The 25,107-nt window shown below is 42.4% G+C and overlaps 2 protein-coding genes across 6 annotated transcripts; both read left to right on the top strand.

Moving 5' to 3' along the window:
- Positions 1–1,243: 1,243 nt before the first annotated feature.
- cpeb2 (cytoplasmic polyadenylation element binding protein 2) lies at positions 1,244–17,740 on the top strand. 4 transcript variants are annotated; one of them, XM_069150750.1, is made up of 11 exons: positions 1,244–2,669; positions 4,231–4,500; positions 7,995–8,085; positions 9,993–10,043; positions 11,263–11,286; positions 12,427–12,600; positions 12,701–12,790; positions 12,995–13,113; positions 13,207–13,321; positions 13,458–13,639; positions 13,909–17,740. In XM_069150750.1, exons 1-11 carry the CDS (start codon positions 1,740–1,742, stop codon positions 14,134–14,136), a joined length of 2,274 nt encoding a protein of 757 aa, XP_069006851.1. In that variant the 5' UTR covers positions 1,244–1,739; the 3' UTR covers positions 14,137–17,740. The 4 variants fall into 4 exon arrangements, with proteins under 4 accessions (XP_069006851.1, XP_069006852.1, XP_069006854.1 ...); XM_069150751.1 differs by lacking the exon at positions 11,263–11,286; XM_069150752.1 differs by lacking the exon at positions 9,993–10,043 and having other exon boundaries at positions 1,245–2,669.
- A 1,460-nt stretch (positions 17,741–19,200) lies between these two features.
- LOC138198513 (complement C1q tumor necrosis factor-related protein 7) lies at positions 19,201–23,468 on the top strand. Of its 2 annotated transcripts, none has more exons than XM_069149954.1 (3): positions 19,201–19,311; positions 21,170–21,406; positions 22,737–23,468. In XM_069149954.1, exons 2-3 carry the CDS (start codon positions 21,178–21,180, stop codon positions 23,363–23,365), a joined length of 858 nt encoding a protein of 285 aa, XP_069006055.1. In that variant the 5' UTR covers positions 19,201–19,311; positions 21,170–21,177; the 3' UTR covers positions 23,366–23,468. The 2 variants fall into 2 exon arrangements, with proteins under 2 accessions (XP_069006055.1, XP_069006054.1); XM_069149953.1 differs by having other exon boundaries at positions 19,201–19,358.
- Positions 23,469–25,107: the final 1,639 nt, after the last annotated feature.

Raw genomic sequence — 25,107 nt, 5'->3', positions numbered from 1 at the left:
GTATAGGTGACAATGCAGGGCGGAAGGCTGCGTTGAGTTTGTGCTGAGATAAGCTGTGATCATTAGCAGGGACCAGATGGTGGGTTGATCATGCACATTGCTTTGCAACTCCTGTATCTGTCCTCCTCATTAGAAACCACATTCACAGAGAGATACTGCAGTGATTTATTCAGCCTCAATCTGGAAAAAAAAAAAATGATCCTCTGGTGTCGTAAAACAAATGAGCTGCTGTGTTCACACAGAAAAGGCTCTGGACTAAGACTGGAAAACTGGGCCTTGCTGTCAAAACAAGAAAGTGAAGTGTTACTCATTTGCATCTCGCCAATTCCCAGCTGATATTAGTTTTGTATTTTAAAGTAACTAAAAGGAATCTGCTGAGGGGAGAGTGAGCCTGGAACTCTCTGTTCTTTTTCTCTTTTAGTCCTAAAACGCAGTCAGTCAGATGGTGACATACTCAGGATTCACAAACACACACACTCACTCTTTCATGTACAAAAAAAAACCACTATTTGCCAACACAGTGCTGCTGCTGCTGCTGCTGCTACAGCTGCTGCTGGCCATTTAGGAGGCAGATCTTACGGTAGGCTTGCCTGTCAGCTTTGCGCTCAGAACAGGCGATAGAGATTCATCTCCCCTGACACGCGCTGACATAGAAAACTATATTTAGCTTTTGGCGTCCGTGCGTAAAGTGACGCATGGCGCAGACGCACGCACAATGATTGTGGGCTGAATACTGATGGGCACGAGTCGAAGGGAAACTGTACCAAATGTAGTCTGGTGATGTTTGAGCTTTTGTCAAGGTACTTTTGAGGAGACAGAGGGAACAGAGGGGCGTAAGTGGCATGAGCATCCTCATACGTCACGGCAGCTTAAATTCACTACGAGTTTAGTGATGTAGATATTGTCTGAGGATGAATGAAACATTTAATTAAAGATATGTCTGTGGGATTCGGTTTATGGATGAGTCACGTCACTTAATTCGAATTAAATATTTTACATAAACTATATGGGCATTATCATATAAGTATGGCGATGCCTATTGATGCTGCAATAGGCCAGACGTCGACACATGATGCTCCAGACTCGATACAAACTCCTGTCGCTGTAATTAGGCCCTCGGTGTAACTCACCCCACAGTAGGCTGCTCTCCGGGCTCTGCTGAGGGTGTAGGCCTACTGCACTTTATGAATAATGAAGAGGTGACGTAAACAATGCGGTCCTCTTTGCAGCTCGGGCTCCGGGCTCGCGAGGCGGGCGCAACAGAGGCGTGATGCGGTCGTGACGTAGGTTCAGTCGGGGATCTTTAATCCTCTGCCGCAGCAGCACAGCCGGTAACCGGAGGAGGGGGTAGCACGGTCGGATAGGAATGGACCGCACAGGCTAGGCTAGCGTACAAGGCCCAAATAGCTCGGTCTTTAGGTAGACGAGAATATCACCGAGTAAAAACAAGAGACTGCGACTGGAGCGAGCCGACTATTTGCATAGGCCAGACCCCCTCCTCTCTGTGCTTTAGCCTGCAGCCTCCTCTCAGACATTTGCCTGTTCAATAGACCTCATTTAGAATATCTTTAAAACGCATATTTGTTTCATTTAAACCCTGAATTTGGTGGTTTTAGTCGGCTCACGGATACGACGCCTCGTCCTGCCGGTTTCCTGCGGCCAGTCGGCTCCCCGGTTCGCCCTTCAGCAGCGCCGCCGCGTCCCCGCTGTTCCTGTCAGCTGCTGCGCATCAGCAAAACATGCAGGATGAGCCTGTGGGGGTGACAACCACGCAGTTCCCCCCGTTGACCGAGGAAAAGGACCGCAGCGGCAGCACTGTCAGCAAATCCGGAAAACAGCCGAACCAAGCCGACGACGGCCAGCTGAGCCCGTTCACGGCGGATTATCACCGACTGAAGCAGAAGCCAGCGTTCCCCGATTTCGACCGAGATCCTTTCTGCCCGCCGCAGTCTGTCTGTGACCTTCAGCACAGCCGAAAAATACATCAGCAGTTAAGTCAGCACACCGAGTTTAGCCCCCCAGAGTCGCCCCCACCCCAGGGACATTTCAGTCACCTGCCGCAGAGGCAGCCCTTCACCAAAGCCGACCCCAGCGCCTCTCCAGTGGAAGAGGCTGAAGCCGATGCTGCGTCGCCATCGCCCACTTCCGTAAATCTAAACAAGATCCAAATGGACTCCCCTATCGCCCACCATATAAATAACGGCAATGGCAGCAGCAGCACCGGCAACATGTTGTCCGGAGGTCTCGGCGCCGCGTTCCCGAACCTCCCCACCCAGGAGATGCAGAGTGCCAGCGGGGGCTCGTCATCACCTTCCCTCCCGGGGTTCGGCACCCCTTGGTCCGTCCAGACCAGCTCGTCGCCCCCGCCCCCGCCCAACTCCATCAACCCCATCCACGCGAACGCCATTAACCAGATGCCCAACACGGACTCTGACAACAGCTTCTACCCGGGCATCCCCTCCTCCATCAACCCAGCCTTCTTCCAGGGTTTTTCACCGGTGTCCGCTAATCCGTGCGCCGGGATTAATGTGCAGGGCTTCAGCGGCCCTTTCTCGCCCCAGATAAACGTCCCGCATCAGCCGCAGAGTCGCAGGTCCCCGGTCAGTCCTCAGATGCACCCCCAGCAGGGCGCCTTCCTGCAGCAGAGGAACAACTACAACCAACACCAGGTGAGCCAGCAGGACATGAGTCACGTGAAGGTAACACGGATTGGTAGGCAGCTCTCCCATCGTGTTCATATCTTCATCTTTAGTGAGCAAAAATAGACGTTGCTTTTGAAACAGCATAGAGTCGTTATAATTACATGTAAAGGCCAACACTGGGATGTCCTTAGGTGCTCCTTGTGGCACTGCAGAGACAGCCTCAACAGGTGTGTGTGTGTGTGTGTGTGTGTGTGTATATAAATATAAAAATATATATATATATATATATATATATATATATATATATATATAATCTACAGCCATGGTGTGTCTCGGATAAACAGTTTTGTGGGGAAAAAAAAAACTGCATAATGCATTATGCAAGGACTCAAGTCACTACTCTTGAGGCAAAAGGGAGGGAGGGGTGAACGAGGGAGCATCTCTGAATCTAGCTGTTGTTCTGTCCTGGAAGCTGGCAGTGGGATGTGGTCACATGCCACCGGACCATCCCTGTCCTGTGGTTTGCTCAGTGGGAATGAAAAGCCTGTTTTTTTGATGGTATCCTAAATGTGGTTGTGGTGAAATGAAAACTTCCAGTGTGTCTCGGTGGTGTGATGGCAGACAGCAAAGGACCCCCGAGGACAGACAGCGACAGCAGAGGCAGGCAGTTATGCAGCAGTGGAAGGCTTGTGTGTGTGTTCGTGGCCTTCGGCTTCAGGTTTCTCATGTGATTTGCAGAGAGTGTGTTTGTGTGTGTGTGTGTGTGTGTGTGTGTGTGTGTGTGTGTGTGTGTGTGTGTGTGTGTGTGCTCGGAAGCATGTGCGTGATTGGGTGGGCCGATGGTGCATCCGCAGGGTTGCTGTTTCAGTGACCTTTAACCCCTGAGTTTGATTATAAGTCCCATGTAAATATATAAAACATAAAGGTAATCTCACCAACCAAAGGATCAACACATTAAAGGAGAAAAAAAATAAGAAAAAACAGCATTGACAACAAAAAATACCTGTTTTTCTTCCTGTTTTGTTGTTTGTTAAAATGCTTTTTTTTTTTTTCTATAGATCTAATGTACCAGAGACAGTTTTACAGTTTTGACATTCTTTTCCATCAGGGCTACAAACCGATCCCTCCTGCATTTCTATTTTCTCTAAAAGCACTTGCGTCCTTCTTTTTTTTTTTTTGAGATTATAAAAACTACTCTTCAAGTGCAGTACTGTCTGGTATAAGAGAAAAGGATTTGAGACGGCACAAGAAACGGTCTGATTTCCCCGTGAGATTAAGCCCAATGTGATTCAGTGTATGATGCTTAAGAGGCGACACAAGGTCCAGGTGGAGAGAGAGTGTGTGTATTAGTTACAGTGGTGGTGTTGCAGCGCACGGGATACTTAGTATTAGTCTTAAAGCCCTAAATCTTCTTATCTACCCACCCGTTACAGGAGCAGATCAAGCTTGGCTGTGGCCGACAGGGAGAAAAGAAAGGCTAGAAATACAGGGGAGCATCAAATGGAATATGTTTGTACAAGAGAAATGTACTAAAATGTGCTCTGTCTGACCCCCGATGTGTTTTTTTTTCCCTTTAATGTGTGTGCAGCCCATGGTGAAGCCGTCTCCGTGGGGCAGTCACCAGGGGAACGGCTGGGGGTCTGGTGGGATGTCCTGGGGCCGGGACCACCGCAGAGGGACCGGCATGGGCGTGCCGGGCTCGGTCAGTCACGTCTCGCCCATGAAGAAGCCCTTCTCGAGCAACATCATCGCCCCACCCAAGTTCCCACGCTCCGGAGGATCACTGGGGCCCAAATCCTGGATCGAGGAGAACATGTTCCGCACAGACAGCAACAGCAACACCCTGCTGCCTCTGCAGGTACGTGTCCTGGGTGGTTGTTGGATTTGGCTGATGTAGGTGATATTGTAGGATTATTGTGTGTGTGTGTGTGTGTGTGTGTGTGTGTGTGTGTGTGTGTGTGTGTGTGGATAACAGGAGGGATTTATTTTACAGTGTGAGAATCAGTGACTTCAAAGGTGGGAAAGAACTGGTGACAGACTCATACTCAGTTAGACAAAGGGGCCGATGAAAGTCTGTGTGCAAAAGAAACTAAAAGGGAACGAGAATCCTTTTTATCGACGGAGAAACTTAAAGTGAAGGAGTCTTTAAATGTACCAGTGTGTGGATATAAATGAGCACAATGGAGCCAGCAGCCAGCTTTGCATTTCAGCCTGATGGGGAGAGTTGGAGCTCTGCAGGTTTCACCAAAGGTGTAACAGAGTCGGGGCTCAGCTGCACTCATGTTCAGGAAACTAGCATCACGTACTGTAGGTGAGATCTATTTCAGGTACCGAGGCTGTGATAGCTCATTGTGTGCACGTTTAAATGAACCACAGTTTTAGAAAATTGTCGGAGGTGGCCATTTGAATGCTGCATTGTATTCTGACTGATGGGACTGTGATTTCTGCCTCTGCTCTGCTCTGTTCGTGCAGCAGGAGGGTCTTTGGTCACATTTTCATCTGATCTCTCTGATTTTATGCTAACATCAAATTTTCCACTTGTTTTCTGAGACAAGTGAATAATTATCTGTTTTCAGGCCAGATTTTCTTCCTTGATTTAAATTACATCTGATGTATAGCCCCTGGTGACATCGACTGGTTTATTTGCCGATTTTATATTTACTCCATGTATTGAATGTTCCTTACATCTTCGGAATCACTGCTTCATCATATATAAGTAACTTGCTGTTTGGAAATGCACATTCAAACAACATTACATGTATTTCATTTTAAAAAGTTACACTCAATACACCACACCTGCAAACATTGTATAGCATAGATGCTTACAAAGAACTGTATTTTGCTTGTTTTGTATTAATCTGACTGGATTATTATTATTCATATTATGATATACTGATATAGCGACTGGACGATTTAATTGGTCTATCACAGATCAGTGTTTATTTGGGATGATATGCAACAATATGATTTTTCTTTTTTCAAGACATAATTCAGGAAAAGATGTTTGGGGTAAATTCACCGTTTCATTGCATACAGTATATATACTTTTTTTTTTTTTACTCTCTACTATTGGTATCGGTATCGTCACCAAAAATCCAGTATCAGTCGGACTCTATTAAATTCTAATTGCATCTACAGATTCAGGCCTTATATCATTATATCAGTAACTTACTGTTTTGACATGAACATTTAATGCACACAAAACTGCATGTATTCATTTATGTATTTTTATAAGTAACACTCAATATGCATCATTTGCCAACCATGTAAAACGTATAGATACAAATACAACAGTATTTTACTTGTATTTCACTGGATTCTAGACTCACATTTCTAAGACAGCATTGTTCCCTGAAACTCCACACATATTGTCAAGAGCTTAAAAATGCATCATTTCCAATATTATCTTCAGAGCTCAATGTTGATAGTTTCATTTTCCTCTAAAAGCATCCAGACACAGGCTGAATGTAAGTGGCTCGTATAAGGAAAACTGCATTAATTGGCTATTACTGCACTGAAAAGTACATTTCTTGATTAAAAGGCACCATAATAAAGTAGTTTATAGTTCAGCGTGTCTCTTAAGGACCTCTACACATAATTAATACTCCATCAAATTGCAAACTCGGGTTATAAATGACTGCATGTGCTTCTTATATTAAATACATAAATCAAATCTAAGCACAATGACACTGTGAATGTGACTCATTCAAACTAAACCAATGATATCACCTAAATGATGGTGTCACCAAATGGTATGACTTGCTATGAGCTCAAATTATTGGTGGTATCAGTGCCAAGAAGTACAACGCTTTCTATTCCAGGAAACAGGCCTGACTCCGAGGATTGTTCATTTCCATAAACAGTGTCAGACCAGGAATTTTTCAGATTCCAAGTCTTTTCCTTCCTTCCTTCCTTTCTGTTTAATGTTGGGCAGTCAGTGACAGACTGTATCTCTGCTGTGTCATGGTTTTAACATCACACAGAGAGTCAGTACATCTGGTGTCAGGCTGCTCACTTGATATTTCTTAAAAATGGGCCGCGGTTTCCTGCTGTTAATGCGTGCTATCGTCCTAAAACACAATGTTGTCAAAGTGAAAAAGAACATCCACCCAACGTCATAATTCTCGTTGCTCTTCCTCATCCATTAAGTCAGACAAGTAAAGTCCTTTCGTGAGCACAAATCCTTTGTGAAAAGTTAGATCTTGGTTTAAAGGATCAGTTCAATCAAATGACGTCAAAGGGCATATCAAAACATATGTAGGTTTATGCATCATATGCTGGTATCCCATCACAATGGTGGTGAATTGATGTTTATACGGAATAAACTGCCCCTGTTTACGTTGTGTAAAAAGAGGTTGCTGCTGTGCACCACAGATGAGATTCCATTTAGTCCGACTTTATCGCCAAAGATGGAATAATTCCACCAAAAATAATCTGCATGGTTAGATTGTATGAGAGGTGAATGAGAAAATATACAGGATGCCAAAAGTACCAATTGTAGACATACTACATGCAACAGCATATCCTTTTTAAAGGTAGCTTCTAACAGTAAAAAAAAAAATAGTGTGCGATTCCTAATAGGTTAAATCTGTTTGTGATTTTAGTTAACGCGCCCTTTAAAGATGACAATTCTTTAACAAAGTGAAGCCAGTCTGTGTCAGGCAGCCTGTTTGTTAATAAATCATTCTGCCATCAAGATATTTGTTATACTACTTTCAAGTTAAAAGCTCTCCATCATCAGAGCATTTCAGCTTTATCTTCACTCTCCATTTTCTGAATTATGTTCGGTTTCATTCAAAATAAACATGAAAACAACACAGAGGCGACATCTGACCAGTCACTATGAAAGCATAAGCAGTTGGCCTTTGACCTGCCATTATGTTGGGTGTGGTAACGTAGCTCGGTGGTATGCTAGTCACCATATATTATCATACGAGTGTGTAATAGAAGGTCATTAAAGAGGAACTATCTCAGTGACCTGCTGATGACCTCATTACTTTACATGTCAGCTCTGCAGCTAAATGCCCCTCCTGGGTTTCTATTCTCTCTCCGTCTGCCTCTAGGCACCGGGCCAAAGATCCCAGGGAAGCCGATGTAAAGGCCGCCCACAAACTTACCTTCAGCCTCCTGGAGCGAATAAATACGGAAAGAATGTTAATCCAAGCGTGAGGCGCTCGCACCCTTAAATCGCTTACATGTTAAGACAAATATGCGTGCTTCAGAGGCTTTATTGTTCATAAGCCAAAATCCCGGAAGTGTGTTAGAAACGTGAGGATGAAGACGTGCTCTGTGACGTGTGTTTGTTTGGTTCCACTCTGGATGACAGAAAACCTCACATCTGTGTTTTTGCAGGACCGATCCAGAATGTACGACAGTCTGAACATGCACTCCCTAGAGAGCTCCCTGATCGACATCATGCGAGCCGAGCAGGATCCGATGAAAGGTAAGATGGCCTTTCCCTTTCGGTCTCCGTTTGCGGGGTCAGAGGGAGGGTGATCGTGTTCGGGGAGGTGACCCGACAGCGTGCAGAGTGACTCGGTGCAGGCGACTGACAGACCCACTGCTCCCAGGGCTGTGTTGTTTTTCCACACACCAGCTTATTTTCTCCCCGCTGAGAGCTTAATACTTGTTCCACCAGCTGCACATTTGCTGTACGTGACCTTCCAGCTCTGATCCTGTTGCTACTTAACCTGAGCAGCACACCGATCTGAGTAAGACGTGGAGGACAAGGAGGAGAGAAGCCGGGGTGTTTATCTTTGCTGTGAATAGCTTAACAGATGTTTTCTGACAGATCAGGCCTGCGTGCATCACACATTATTGAACTTAAAGATATATAAATGATCCTGGTTTTCTTTTGAAAATATTCCTGTCGGCTCGGCAGCAGCCAGCAGACACTGTGCTGTAGCGTGACACTGTCCGGGCCTCCTGTGCTCAGCTGCTGGACATCAGAGGAGCAGTGTCAAATAACTGCACCGTTTTTACCCTCCTTTCCTACTGACGGCTGCTCGGAGCTCATTTACAGCCTCGCGAGTCAGATACACTCTCACTTTCAAATATCACAGAGAGAACATCACCGGTAACGACCAGACCGTGCACTCGCTTTGGTATTGGTTTGGATATATGTACAAGCATCAGGCTGCAAAGTACTCAAAGCAGGTTTGCTAAAATTATGGCTCCACCTGTGCCCTCCTTCCTTGGGCGAGTTTCTTGTTATTTCCCCTTTCTGGAGCAGATGGAGAGGACATGGGCCAGTGTGCACAGCAGAGAGGGAGGGCAGGGGCGTGTGGGGGATCGGGGGTGTGGGGGGGGTCAAGACTAATTTTAGACGTGATCACACTTTCACACACTGTGTATGACAGCCAAGTGAGCAGATGAGAGGGAGGGGGGGTTTGCAAGGGTCTGCTCTGCCATTTATAGCACTGCCTCGGCTAACACAACATCCAGGCTAACGGCTCCGACAAACAAGAGCACCAACAGAGAAACATTAACAGCAACCAAAACCATAATTATATGCCATCAGAATGATTTAAATGATCACATACAAAATCCACACATATTTTAGCATAAAGAAAAAATTGTGTCTGTATAGGTATGACATACTGATGTAATAAAAGAATAATTTAAAAACTGAGAAATTAGAGATCATGAGAAAATTCCAGAAACAGATTTTTTTTTGTAATGGTGAGCAAATTATGGACACAAGTCAGAATGTTTCTACCTGTTTAACCACTTAAAATTGATAGACAAAAAAATATAACCTGACTAAAATATGATTGAAATCAGTGCAACCACTGATGCTGTTTTTGCTTATTGTTTACAGTGCTGACTATTTTCTCCACCATTTACTTCATAAAGTGGAAACAAATAAATGTTTTACTCGGCCAACAGTCGAAAACCTGATGGATATTATTTAGAAAACAACAAAACAAAAACAAATATTGACATCTGAGAAGCATAACTAAAATTGTTGTCATTTTTGCGTACAAGCGACCGAAAAGCCAATTCGTTACTCAACAAATGATTTCAGCCACAATCGTGGGTCGGTGTGAATTCTGACAGTAGTGGTCATTTTTGGGGGGATAGAAAGAGCTTTTGTTCCTCCTTGTGCCGGCCGTAGTTCTCTCTGTAGACATGTGACACGGCTGCTGTAACACACTCACAGTCAGGCATTGTAGTGGTTTTTGTGTGCGTGCATTTGTTTGTGTGCGTTTATTCCCATGTACACGCATTGGCCTCGCCCTGTCCTCTCCATCTGCTCTGTGTCTCATCCCTATTTGTGTCTGTCTGTGTGTGTGCGTGTGTGCGTGTGTGTGTGCGTGCGCGCGTGTGTGTGTGTGTTTCTCATGTCAGGCCGTGTGGGATGCCCTAACCCCGGGGCAGACGGCCTACTCATGCTCAATGGTAATTATCTTTTAGCACCATCTCCCTCTGTGTCTGCAGCTCTCACGATGCTTCCACTGTTACTGTTTAGCCTCATTAGACACTCACCGGACTCACAGTGCTACAACAAGGCTATGCGAGTATTTGTCGGGACTTGTTAAAATAGTTTCACTTTTTTTTTTTTTAACAATTAACGCAGAATATTTGCATAAAGTGTCATCTGTCATCAATATTTCTGTGGTGCCACCCTTTGACTCCATTAGCGTCATTGGATTTGTTGTGCTTTGTTATCTTTAAAGGTTCAAGCTGCCATTGATGGCTTTTTTTTTATGAGTTTTCTTGATTCAAACCCAAGATCTACCATAGTCGTAATAGTGCTCACATGACTAGTATTGTTTCCATTGTTATGCTAGGTCACATTAGGTCTTTGAATGCACCACCAGCAGTACTTGGTTTCGTTCTCCCATTACATTTTCCGTGCCTCTGAGAATAATTTTTTTTTTACCCGCACATGTGGACACACATCATGTTGGTGTCAAAAATAAAATCTCGTTTTATAACGGTCTCAGCAGGACATAAATCGGGGTCAGACAGCATTTCCAAATAATTACAAGCGTGATTTTTATTTTTTTATTTTTTTCACCGTTTCTGATGTTTGCTATTACCCAGCAATCAGAAATTAATTTTTGTCCTCTTTTGGAGGCAGTTTTTGGGTCACGCCTCTGTGGCCGTACACGTGTGTGACGAGACTTGTTGTCTCCGATAGAGGACGTCCAGGGCTTTTCGGTGATGTAACACGTGGAGTTGACTCTGAACAAGTTAATTTTTCTGCTTTTCCAAATAGCTTCTAGCAGATCTGGAACCTTTTGCGGAAACAAGAAAATGAATACAAATACAGCCTTAGATTTTTATTTCTTTGTGTCCTCAACAAAGGACACGCAGAAGGCTGTTTTTAGTGCTATAATCTTCATCTTATCTCAAAGTGTTTTTGGAAAAAGATGTAGAAATAATGTAGGCAATGTACCAAAAAAATTTATTATAAACAAAAAGTCAAATCTTGTTGTGGATCTCTAAGCCATTTAAAGTATCCGAGTCATTAATTTGATAAAGACCTAATTGATACGTGGTTGGACAAAGAGGTCATGAGATATATCTGCAGATTAAAGTCTAAAGTTACCAATACCCTCTGAGAAATGTCTGCACAGCTGAAACTTGCACTCTTGTACTTTTCTACATGCAGCCAGGAGCTATGGGAGGCGTCGAGGTAAATTCAGCTTTCTACGATGTGTCTGTTTCCATACGGCATATTCCTTTGTGGCATGTTTTGTTCTTTAAATGAATACCAAACTGAGGCCTTAATTGTGGAGTGAGACTTCATTGTCTCTCTGCTTTTAAATTTGAGAACATATTAATTTTTTTCATTGTTAGCTAACATCAAATAAACATTTTGCCCAGTAAATTATAATTGGCCACAAAAAAATATACCAGAAATACTTTACAACTGTAATGTCTCTATTATCCAGACATACATGATGTCAAGGGTTTCAGATTTGGTCACGTTTATCTGAAATATGGCTGTGCCTCTGACATGGAACCCCAAAAGTGTAAATACATTAATATTCATTATTATTATTTTGTGAAACTGTACAAATATTTATACAAGTTTATTTCATCATTCATTTACGTGATAACGCTGTTTTTAGATATCTTTTTTTTTTTGGTCTGTTTTAGACATTTATATTTCTAAATGGCATTTTTCACAAGTATGTTTTTATTTCATTATATTTAAAAAAAATGAACCATTTCATTTCATATCCTTTTTCAGCCAATTATATGCTCTCTGCTTTTGAAACAAGCAAGCTCAACACCTGCTACCAGATTTAGCCAGTTAGCCTCTGTTAGCTAGAGTAACAACAATACAAAATATTGTGAATCTACCAACTAAAACATGTTGTGTAAAATAATAATATCATTTATCTTTCTTTATATAAGAGTAATAATCTTATGATTACTTTTGTAATTATTTTAGTATTGAAGACTTTGGGGCTCCATACTGCTCAGCCATTACGTTAACAGCTTCGCTCCAGTCAGCCTGCTGATCCGCACCTGCTTTATCTGCCACACTGCTCAGAGTGGAGCACACATGATGACGTGTCCCGATCTCAGATCTGTAAAAACTAAATTGTACATAATCCTCACTGTAAGCTGGTGCTTTGTGTCCTAACCATTCAGCGATGAACTGCCATAAAAGCAGAAACATTATTTTATAGACAGCCTCTTGTTTGAATGTGTCCTTATCATATAGCGGAGATATAAGATAACCTGAAGGAGAGGCAGGTCGTGTGATTGGCTCACGCATGTTTGGTATTTACCGTAGTCTTACCTGCCTTCTTTTCTCCACCAGGCCGCTCCTCCCTCTTCCCTATTGATGACAATCTCCTTGATGATGGCCACGGCAACCAGGGCGTCCCTGGAGTCCTCGGCTCCCCCAACTGTTACCCTCACCAGAACGGGGAGCGCATCGAGCGCTTCTCCCGTAAGGTGTTCGTGGGAGGTTTGCCTCCTGACATAGACGAAGGTGAGACCGACTTCAAGTATTTATTTTCCCTTTCCCCTGTTCTCAACTGTCTGTCTCTCTCTTTATCGATTTATTGTTAATTTTTTTCACATTCCCTCAGATGAAATAACCTCCAGCTTCCGTCGTTTTGGTCACCTGGTGGTGGACTGGCCTCACAAAGCAGAGAGCAAATCCTACTTTCCACCTAAAGGTATCAGCAAAAGCAGCAAGCTGCTTATATTATACGTGTTTTTATGGCTACTAAAACCAGGCACCATTGAGCTTGGGGGGGAAGCCATGATGCGAATAGCTATTATTTGAATACTGAACACCCAGCTGAGAACCGATGAATTAATGTATTTTTCAAAGTGTTTGATGCACACACTGATGCCCTCTATGTGTGTGTGTTTCCTAGGATACGCCTTCCTGCTGTTCCAGGAGGAGAGCTCAGTGCAGGCTCTGATTGAAGCCTGCATGGAGGAGGATGGGAAGCTCTACCTGTGTGTCTCCAGCCCCACCATCAAGGACAAACCTGTGAGTTCAGCAGCAGCAGCTCGCAGAGAAAAGACACATTTACCCTGAATAATAAGAGAAGTGATCTAATCCTGAGTTTGATTTTGACTCCAGGTGCAAATTCGCCCTTGGAACCTGAGCGACAGTGATTTTGTGATGGATGGCTCTCAGCCCCTCGATCCCCGCAAGACCATCTTTGTGGGAGGTGTCCCCCGTCCCCTGAGAGCAAGTAATTACGCGCACTTTGTTTTTTTCACAACTAATGTAACATCTTGACAGACAGGAACATATTGTGTGACATGAGATCTGAGACTCCTCCGCTCTGTCTCACCCTGTTATTTCCTGTCTTTTCCCCCTGTGACTAGTCGAGCTGGCCATGATCATGGATCGTCTCTATGGTGGAGTGTGCTACGCAGGAATCGACACAGATCCAGAGCTCAAGTACCCGAAGGGGGCGGGACGAGTGGCCTTCTCCAATCAGCAGAGTTACATCGCTGCCATCAGCGCGAGATTTGTCCAGCTGCAGCACGGCGACATTGATAAGCGGGTACGGCCACCTTGTTTTTATTACCAACTCCCACGCTCTCTACTTTTCTCTGACTCAGTCATCACTGGGATGTGTCATCCACCATTTTTTAACGTGTGTGTGTGTGTGCGCCATCGCTACAGAATAGCAGCAGCTTGTTACTATGGTGAGCAAAAGCTTATTAGGGTTGATTGAATCCGCTGTCTCTGCTGCATTAAGCCTTTCATGAACATATTAACTGTTTGTATTGATGCCCCTTCAATGTCTCCTACCTAAATGTGTGTACACAGGTGGAGGTGAAGCCCTACGTCCTGGATGACCAGCTGTGTGATGAGTGCCAGGGTGCCCGCTGTGGAGGCAAGTTTGCTCCCTTTTTCTGCGCTAATGTCACCTGTCTTCAGTACTACTGTGAGTTCTGCTGGGCCAACATCCACTCCCGCGCCGGGCGAGAGTTTCACAAGCCCCTGGTGAAAGAGGGCGCCGACCGCCCCCGCCAGATTCACTTCCGCTGGAACTAGAGATGCCCCCCCACATCCATGGTGACGCAGTCGGGGGGGGGGAGGGAAAGGGAAATGAAACACTGGCTAACAGGAAAAAAAAAAAAAGAGCATCGCTCTGCCTCTCCTGGTCTCCTAAGCTATCAGTATAATCGAGTACGTAACACTATACAGTATATACTATATATATCTATATATCTTTTGTAGCAGCCAAACACCACAAGCCTCAGTTTTTCACCAAAACCCCCCTCACATCTCAGGCTCTGACAACTCTACAACTCTTTTGTGGTACTTTCATCTTTTCTAAGAGGAGATTTAAAAAGAGATTGATTTTTGTAGCTTTTTTTATTATTATTATTTTTGTATGTGAGATTTAAAGTAGATACAGGAATGTTTTTTGCATGGGGGCAGCTTGTCTGTCTGTTTGTCTGCTGCTACCCACCCCGCAGTGTGTTCAGTGCACACTTGTTTCTGGGAAAAAAAAAAACCTTGATTCTCTAACGTTTGACGCCTGCCCCGGGTCATTAACCAAAGGTAGCAAAATGATAGGAGGCTTCAAATTGACACGTTTTCTGCCGCAAAACAAAACGGTTGTTTTTTAATGTTGCCATGGGCTCTTTCTTCTTGTTAGAGAATTTATAAACAAAACAGAAAAGAAGAAGAAGAAGAAGAAGAAAATAGGGTTATTTTTGCGCTCATACTGACCCATAGAGTGATACCTCAAAACACGAAATCTGGTTTCTGCTAACTGTATTCAACATTTATACTTAACAAGCTATTTTAGAAGCTTTGCTGCTATATATATATACATATATATGAATAGATGTGTAGGTATTATATCTAATGCCATTTATAAACCTAAATCATGTAAAATGAAATGCAGTATGCACTCAAACACTTATGGCCCCCATTGCCATAGAAAGAGTGCATGTCATGACAATAGGCTTAGCTACACTACTAGCATGCAGGATAGATGAGAGAAAAAAAACACTGAGGAAAAAAACCAACAAAAAAACCAACCACTGAAACCATAATTAAAGACAATAGGTAAAAAAATTCTATAGTGAGTAGCATGATCCTCAATTACAGATGCAGAAGAGGGAAAAAAAAAAAATCAGATGAAGCTGAATAAGTAAAAAAAAAAAAATAAATAACTATTTAAACTTGCATGCATTGATGTTTCTCTGTTGTTTGATCCGTTTACATACTAACAATACAAAAAGTGATATTGGTTCTACTGTAGACTTAGTGGACGCCATCATCTTGTGACATGGTGGCTTGTGTGGCTTAAAAAAAGAAAAAAAAACTCCTGTTGAGAAGCAGAGTGGTGTTCAGTGGTTTGTGTCTGTGTGTCGTCCCTGTGCTGTGTCGTTTAGTGTAGACTGAGGCTCTAGTTTAGTTCCCGACCGGCTCCCTAAAGGAGAGTTCACCATCAGAACGACTCTCTGCCTTCACCTTTCCTGTCCCGTATCTCCGTTGGTTCCAAAGGTGAACCTGACATTGTGTCGGTCTTGCAGACCAGATGCAAACAAAAGACTAAACTGGGTCACATTAATAAGCATCACTTCACCGAACTGCTGATTTTGTAATGAAACAGTCAGGCTTTTGTGCTGTGTGGCTGCAGCATCATAAATCCAAGGAAGCTCTGGCCCAGTTACTGGAAGATGAAGCATCTCCACATCTCCTCGCCACACTTTTTACAATGAGGACGATGACCCTTTGGTCTGTCGGCGTGTTAAAGATGAAACTCTCTTCTCTTTTGTTTCTTTAATTTCCACCTCGACCCTTGAAAGGCTCTTTAAAAAACAAAAAAAACAATTTAGGGACAATCTCTCTGTGAGGACGGCGGCCCAGCTGTCCGTCCGGTACTGTACAAATCACGTGTCGTCATGGTTTTAGTGTTTCACGCCCCCCCGGTGTGTGCTCCTCGGTATCAGTGTTCAGGCGTCAAGTGTGTACTGTTACTTCAAGAAACTGAGACTATATAGCTGAGCGTCTAATTTAATTTCCACTACTCCCCCATCACTGGCCCTTCAATATGTTTTTTATGATATATATTAAGCACTACTTTTCTGTATCCCTGCTTTTTTTTCTTCTTCTTCACCCCCTTAAGTGCAGATGTTGACACTCTGAAACCTATTTATAATTCTACAGATGATTTATGAAATTTTTATTTTTTCATGATTACTTATTTAAGATGTAGCGTGAAGCAGTGGTCTTAAGTTACCTGTGTTCTGTGAGTAGAGCGAGAACCCCAGATATTTTATCGGATATATTCTAACGTAGTCTGGACGTTGCGAGGACTCCCGAGTGATTATAGGCGTAAAAGCTAAAGAAGGAGCTACCGCCGCATCCACCCCACCCCCACCCCCGCCCCACCCCTCCACCTTACACCCCTCCACCCCCACCACCACCACCACCTTGTAGCTTTAGTTCTCATGGCGTCTGATGATGTTTTGAATATTGTCACCTGTAACACTTGATTCGTGCTGTTTTTGTGAGGTTCTATTTTCTATGTTAAACACTGTTACTTTGTTCTGTATGTGTCCTTTGGTTTTGTAAAGAATTCTATTTATTTCACTATTTTTGTAGACAAAAAAAAAACCTATTTGATTTTGATTGTATTTTTCTATTTAAATAGGACTAATATTACAATTTATTTCCCCCCTCCTTATAATTATGTCCAAAAGTTCTGTTCAAAGACAAAGAATCCTGTCATTAGTAACAACATCAAAGGTTTTGATATACAGTTGATTCTTCTTTTGATACACATGACACGTTTCATTTGAAGGAAGGAAACATGAAGGTTTTATTATATTCTGGGAAGACACTTGAGATTCTCCCCTGTTGCATCGAGGCGCCAGCTGCCTGTCCTCGTAGATGCTCTGAAACTTGAATATAACACATTTTGAAAGGCTGACTAACCTCGAATCTGTGTTGTGATGTGCAATACTGTTTCTAATGTTTGTATAAAAGTAAGAACTACAGTGTAAACCTTTTTAATGCAGATTTATTTTTTTCATTGCATATTTTGCAGATTTCTGATCCACAGTGTCATTTTTTACTGTCAGAAAAATAAACCCCTGTTTTTTCATTGCAAGTATTTTTAAATCCAGATATCTTTGTACTGATGTAAATGATTGTAGTTATTTTGGATAGTGTTTTGCTAACAAAAGGAGAGACTTTTTCATGCATATTTCTATTTCATTTCATCTTGTTTTATCCCACATTTTAATTTTAATAGTAGCAGAATTCTTGGAATAATTTTTCATATTTAAATGTCATTGGTATTATTTTGTATTTTTATGTGGAAATACACTATATATAATTTTAAGATGCTAATTGCTAAGATATTATTTTGAGTTTAATTATTTTCAAAGCTAAATATTTGTAATTTTATTGTTAAAGTGACTAATTTCTAAATCAGAGTTTGTGTATAGATTCACAAAAGTGGTTTATGAGGTGTTTGGATTGTAATTATCACTGAATGGTTCTTTGATATGCAAAATTAATATCATGTTTATTTTTATTTTTGTTGGTTTTGTATTTAAATGGGGTGTTGATTACAATCTTTTTTTTTTTTTCTTTCACTTCCTGAATAAAGACCCATTCTGTTTGGACACAATCTGACTGGCTTTATTTCTTCACTGAGCTGCAGCTTCTTTGTGTGCTAAGCAGGGAGACTTTAAAAGTCCAAAAGGAAATACTGTGTTTCATTTCATCTGACTGGTTCATGCATACACATGGCATGTCCAGTACTGTGCTCTAAAACTCACATGGGATAATGGTTCAAAGGCAGTGCTTTAAGTTAAAGGGTGAGAATGCTAACATCCTCACTAGGACAATGTTTACATGCTGATATTTAGCGGCTATAATGTTCACCATCTGGGTTAAGTGTGTTAGCATCTATGGTTAGCATGCTAACCTGAGCCAATTAGAACTAAATACAAAGCACGGCCGAGGCTGAGGTGAATGTCATCGATTTTGCAGGTCATAAATCAAAGTATTGGACAAATATGAATTTTGATCTAATGACGTGGTGAAGCGGTTAACAATGTTACAACACAACAAATTGGCATGTTTTCTTCCTCCCACTGACCAAAGACATGCATGTTAGGTTAATTGGTGATTTTAAATTGGCTGTAAATCATCAGTCTGTCTGTGTTGGCCTTGTGGTTAGCCGGCAATCCGTCCAGGGTAAATCCCACCTCGACCCAAAGTCAGCTGGGATGGACTCCAGCCCCCTTGTGACCCTGTTGAGGACAGAGCAGGTATTGGAAATGATGGATGGAGGGATGATGACATAAGAGGAAGAGTTAAAGGTTCATCCTCTGGGCACCATACACATCTATACAAACTTGAATGGAAATCCATCCAGTTGTTGTTTGGAATATTTCACAAAAAACCCAAAACATCATGCCTGCGCAACAGGAAAAGACACGGGAACGTCTAATTCATGTCAATCCTTTGAATAGTTCATGACCTAAAGATTGAGAGCCGTGACACTACCATGGCTAAAAGGAGAAACAATTAAAATTTTGGAGCAGTATATTGTGCAAATTTACTACTTAGGAAAATTATCATTTTAATTGTTGCCTTAATTAGCTTAATTCATATTCTCATTAATATCATTTTACATCTTAGAATGTCATCTTGATGTTGTTGATATTTTTCACGTCTTATCTTTAAAGTTGTGTTCAACCTCACCGTATGTGATTAAGAAATAATACTAAAGGTTGCCCGGAAACCTTCACACATCACTTTTGGTGCCATCTAGAGGTGAATGTCAGAAATACAATGAAAATCCACTCTGAGGTCAACAAGGCACAACTTTATTGTACAAGATCCAAGCTGCAGACTTTTACACTGGGAGTCTCACACTAAAGGAGTCTTCGTCAGTGACATAATGGAGCTGACTCAGCCAGTACATACTGTGTTTGACTGGATGATAGTTGTTTGCTTTGGGAAGTTTATGAGGCAGAGAGAAGGGATTGGATCAGAGGAAGAGGAGGAGGCAGAGCTGGATGGAGGGAGTCTAGGGTGCTGCTGCTGCTGCTGCTGCTGCGTTACAAGAGGCTGTCAGCACCGAAGCAGCTGAGCTCTGCACGCTGATGTCAGAGGTAACATGCTCAGCGAGGACTGCGATGGTGAAGAAGACTGAAATCTGAGCAGATAAGAGGACGGAGGCACTCAACAGTGAGAGTTTTGATCAAATTTGGAGATGAACAGCTGCCAAGTGTGGGGTAAGAACACTTTGTGACTCTCACAGAGCAGCTTTCATTCAGAATACTTCTGTGAACATCCGTTAGTGCTCATGTCTGCACGTGTGTGCATGCATGCCGTCTTACTATTAGCAGTTCCTTTGCATTCCCACTATTATGTGGTAAATAAGCCCATTAAAAGAGGTTAAAAATGCCTTGTTTGTTCTTTGAACTTTTTTCACATGAGGACATGAAATGATCAGGAAATGTTAAACGTGTGTCTGACATCAATTAGAAATACCTTTGGGCCCATTGCTCAAAGTGGACACACATTTTCAGTGAAGGAGAGCCAACTTTATCTGCAGAATCTGCCTCGCTCCACCAGGCAATTCAAATCATGAGTTTTTTTAAATGGAGTTCTGAATGGGACATAACAGTCTTTCCACTACCGTCTTTAACAACAGAGCTGCAGTCACAGTTTAAAATTTGGGATGTTTTGTAATTATTTTTTTCCATTTTTAAAGTGCAGCTTGGATCTGTGTTGTTATGTGTATGTATTCTCTGCCTTTGTGCACGCACGCTAGTGAGTGTAAAAAGTGGAACAGTTCTTAAGAAAGCCTTTCTTACTAATGCTGACATCACTGCTGTTGCAGAGTGGATCTGGCGGGCGGGGTTTCTGTCTCACAGGACCTCACACTGGCTCTGTGACCAGTTCAATACCCTCAGAAACATGCAACACTAACAACACGGAGGAGCTGTGTAAAGCAGCTTGTTCAGGTCGTGTGTGTGTGTGTGTGTGTGTGTGTGTGCATGCAGGAGTGTTTGTGTGTCCTTTCTGTTTATCTCGTCATGTTTATTGCTACGTACGACTACATATATAATTTGTTTGATGTGCTGGCGTGGTGCACTGACAGACAAACCAAATGTGTAGCTGCAAAGAAAAACATGTTGCAATTAAAAGACAAACTTTCTTTGACTACCGACGAGGGGATAATCCTCCTGACCTGACGCATATGTTCCTACGCCCTCACAAACCAGAGACAAACAGCAGATGCAAAACTCACATTCTCACACCCACATGGGCAAATCTGCAAAGAACAAGCGTGTGTGTCATTCAAATTTGCAAATCCTGCAGCTAAACTTTACGCATTTCATTAAACTCCTTAAATATTTTCTAGCAGAAAAGCACCTTCTTTCATTATGTGTCTATATGATTTCATTATTATGGAATGTGTGATGTCTGAAGAGCTGCCAGAATGATAAATCACAGCTGCTGCTGGATCATAATCTGTGTTATTACTTTTGATTTCACAGCCATCTTATCCAGTTGCGATTGTGTCTCTGTTTGTCTTCCTCTTTGTGTAACATAAATGTATAACGTCGGCCAAAGTGCGATTGCTTCATGGTTAGGTTCCCCTGACAGAAATTGTTGTGCATGTTATGTCATAAGTTGGGAATGTTTTGGCCTTAAAAAACAAAAGACGGGACCTGGAACTGGGACAGAGATTTTGTTTGAGGCCTCTCACATGCAGCTCTATTGTTGGATGAGAGCATCAGTGAGTCAAACAGCTTATTGCTTCTCATTACGAGAATCACATCTGGCCTCATGCTGCATCTGGTCACAAATTACATTCATTGAAATGCTCTGTGATCATGACAGCGACACTGTCAGTGTTTTATAGCACTGTGAAAACTGATAAAGGTCTACGTTTAAGAGTCTGGCACCTCAACTGAACAATTCTTATTGCTCAGTTTATATCTTTCCCTTTTACTTTGAATGTCTACAGACACAAATCTATTTCTGAGAAATGCTGCTGTTTCAAGTTCTCTTCAAATGTTCTTTGCATCTACAGATTTGAAGATGTGGGCGTTGATGGGAGCAGTCTGTCTGTGCCACTGTGTCTTTGGACAGCTGTTTGATACCAAGCTCAAAGGAGCGCCGCGTCTGATCTGCAGTGTCCCCGGGTCACCAGGCCTGCCAGGCAAACCTGGCCCTAGCGGGCCCCCAGGAGCTGATGGGAATGTGGGTATCCCTGGAAGAGATGGCAGAGATGGCAGGAAGGGGGAAAAGGGAGAAAAGGGATACCCAGGTATAATATAAAGCATGAACAGATAAGGCAATAGTTTACATTTGCTGATAAAGGAATACTACCAGTCTTTCCAAGAAGAGAAAAGCTGGCACAGAGAGGTTTTCTTATCTGACAGCCGGCCAGGAGAAGATGAACTGATGTGCTCCAGAGAATATTTCAATGCTATGAATAGAATAGTTATTAAATGACATGTAAGACAACTATTAAACTTGTTTAAAGGACCACTGTGTAGGATTGCACCACCATAATTATACAGTACCCCAAAAGGGACAAACCAAACACAGACTCTAGAGAGGATCTTTTGTAAGTTTCATGGCCACTGTAGATTCTGCATGCATCGAGGGGAGTGTGAGGCGAGGTGCATTCAGTTCACGCTGCTGTTTAATGTTTTTAGGGCGGACTGACTTATTTTCCATCAGGCTGCTGGTCCACCAAATTTTACATTGCACACTCATTATTATTAGGAGAGGCAGAGATGGCTGAGCCGAAATCTTTATAAGAGCTGGAAATGGTTTCAATCCATTGGGATTTGTGTGTGTGTGTGTGTGTGTGTGTGTGTGTGTGTGTGTGTGTGTGTGTGTGTGTGTGTGTGTGTGTGTGTGTGTGTGTGTGTGTGTGTGTGTGTGTGTGCCTTTAGACTTTGCATCACAGCCATCCCATCAAATTAGGTTCTACTCAGCAGGATGATGAGATCTGAGCTTCTGCACTACAGACACTTTATCATGGTTGCTCAGACATTGGTATAGATTTTGTATCTTTTATATATGTATTCATATATAGAAAGATTTTTCAGAAGGTAAATATTTAATGTTGGAAAAGCTGCCACAATGTTGCAAAAGATGTTTTGGAAGTGCTGCATCTGTTAGCGGTATCCATCTAAAAATACTATTCTGATATCACCTGAACCGCAGTAAATCTGTCAGGGATAAATAAACCTCATGCACCTGTGTTTTCCATTATGTGTGGAAACAGGAATTCAGACACACACCTTCAAGTGAACATTGAAGTACTTATTCAGAAAAGCCCTCCGTTCTTGCACAAACATACAGTGTGTGGATTACAGCGTTTCCTCGCTCCAGGGTATTTACTGACTGCATGTAAGATAGTTTGGATGAATCAAGCCAAAACTGTGCTGTTCAATGTGGCTGTGGTCCAAGGATGACTAATACATGGCATTGGGTGGGGAGTTGTGTTTCCAGTGACTGTTCCTTTAAATGTCTGGTTTAACAAGGGCAGAGCTGAAGATGATTTATGTGGGTTGACAAAAAAGCAATTATTCAATCAATGACAGTGCAGAAGTAATGATGTGAACATGTTGTTTCTGTTTCAGGGTTAAAGGGCAGGGTAGGTCCGACAGGTAAGATTGGAATACGAGGTGACCGTGGCCCTGCAGGGAAACGAGGCCCTGAAGGAGAGAACGGTGATGTGGGCCCCGCTGGTTCTCTCGGCCGCAACGGAGATAAAGGGGACAAGGGCAAACGAGGGCCACGTGGAACCGCGGGAACCTGCAAATGTGGCAGCCTGCTGCCGAAATCTGCCTTCTCTGTAGGGATCACCAGCAGCTACCCCGCCGAGAAGACCCCCATCAAGTTCAACAAGGTCCTCTTTAATGAAGGTGGACACTACAACCCACAGACGGGCAAGTTCATCTGTGCGTACCCGGGCATCTATTATTTCTCTTATGACATTACGCTGGCCAACAAACACCTGGCCATCGGTCTGGTGCAGAACGGGCAGTATCGCATCAAAACCTTTGATGCCAACACGGGAAACCATGACGTGGCGTCTGGGTCTACTGTCATGTACCTGAACCCAGAAGATGAGGTGTGGATGGAGATCTTCTTCAATGACCAGAACGGATTATTTGCAGACCCTGGCTGGGCTGACAGCCTGTTCTCTGGCTTCCTTCTATATGCTGACACAAACTACTTCGACACACTGGCAGAGGACTATGAATAGAACCAGTGAAACACAAAACAAGACCATAAACTGCTAGTCACTGTTGTTTTGATGTGTTTTATTATACATATGAATAGTGTAGTCAAACTATATTTTTATACAAATGTTTGTACTGCTAGTTATATTATTAGTATAAAAATGTATCTACTGATTTAATATTACATTATTTGAGAAAACTTGAATGTGTTTTTTGATTTATTTGTAAATAAACATTGTTGACAGGGAGACCTTGGTTTGGAGATTTTATTTATAAAATTAACAACAAAGCTGATTTTAATAAGCATTTTTACAATTAAGCATCTAAAAACAGTTTATTTAATTGAAAGGATGGACTTAAGAAAGTACCATTTAATATTCTGCATGTTTGTTTAAAGTGGGAAATGAACCTCTGACATTTTGCACCATGAGAAAGAGCCTTACTGACAGTCCCTTGAGGCTGTGACTTTAGGATCAATGAAGTTATTTCTTTTATGGTTGTTGTTTTATATGGGAGGCTGTGGCTCAGCTGGTAGGACCATTAATTGGAAGGTTGGTGGTTCGATCCCCGGCTCCTCCTGTCCACACGCTGAAGTGTGTCCCTGGGCAAGACACCGAACCCTAAGTTGCTCCCGATGGTGTACCATGTGTGTGATGTACTCCTGATGGCGGGGACCTTGTATGGCAGCTCATTAGTGTGTGAATGGTCTGTCTCTGAAAGCTGCAAAAAAAAAATTTGCTCCTTTTTTTTTTTTTTGCAGTTTTATGCTGTATTTGAGCTTTTCTCACTGAGATAACACTGTTTTTGAAACATTGTGTTTCCTGTGAAATTGTCCACACAAAGTGACTTGAAACTCCTTTGGCCATGTAGTTTATCCTATTTGCCATAGTTCTCACTCGGAAACTAGTTTGTAAACACTTAGTTTAAGCCGTGGAGCTGTGATGCAGTTTTATGCTGTATTTGAGCTTCTCTCGCTGAGATAACGTTTCCTTTATTTTTTTATAACCTTATTGATATTTTTAGTGTTTGGAACATTTTGGACATGTTTTGGAGTTTATATTACTGGTTTTTAGGTTGACATTTTTTTTAATTTTTTTTTATCATTGCCTTATTTGGTTGTATTGGTTTTTTATCTTTGAGTTTTTAGATAAAAAAATAAAAAAAATTAGGTTGTATATTTTTATTGTATTGTTTTTAGGTTCAACTGGTTTTTTTTAATTTGGTCTTCAAGTTTCAGATTCCTTGCTGGTTTCCTGTTGGCTATCAGTGTGTTCCCATTATTTTCTTTTTTAGGTTCAATTTGAAGTCACCTCTTACCTTCAGCGGGACTCGAACCCATTTCCTCTTGTAGTCTCCTCCGTCTCTGAAGCATTGTTTGTAGACCACTGGACTATCTGCAGTGCTGAAGGACAAACAGCGGCAGAGAAAGTGGAACGGGAAACAGACTTCACACAGAGTACTGCAGTCGTGCAGAGGAGGATGTGGAGGCAGACGGAGGTTTGTTATGACGAAGATTCACTTCACCTACAGTCGCAGGTACAAAGAGTCAAACTGTTTGTTTCCTGCTGGAAAAGATGGATCTGACTGCAGGTAAAGATTTTCCTTCGTCAAGGTCGGGATTGATGGCTCAAATCTTACCTTATCCTGTTGATGGTGATTCAACTTTTCACAACTTCATATCTCGTCTCGAAAGAATGTCTGCGTCAGTTTTGGTGGCATTTGAATAAAGATTTGTGGAGTTATACATGTTAAGGGATTTTGCATA

This window comes from Embiotoca jacksoni, unplaced genomic scaffold (assembly GCF_022577435.1).
Source record: "Embiotoca jacksoni isolate LCO1_2020_lvr unplaced genomic scaffold, fEmbJac1.0.p SCAF_16, whole genome shotgun sequence".
In the NCBI taxonomy this organism is placed as follows: domain Eukaryota; kingdom Metazoa; phylum Chordata; class Actinopteri; family Embiotocidae; genus Embiotoca; species Embiotoca jacksoni.
Note: the sequence above shows the minus strand (reverse complement) of the source record. Positions and strands in the feature narration are given on the sequence as shown.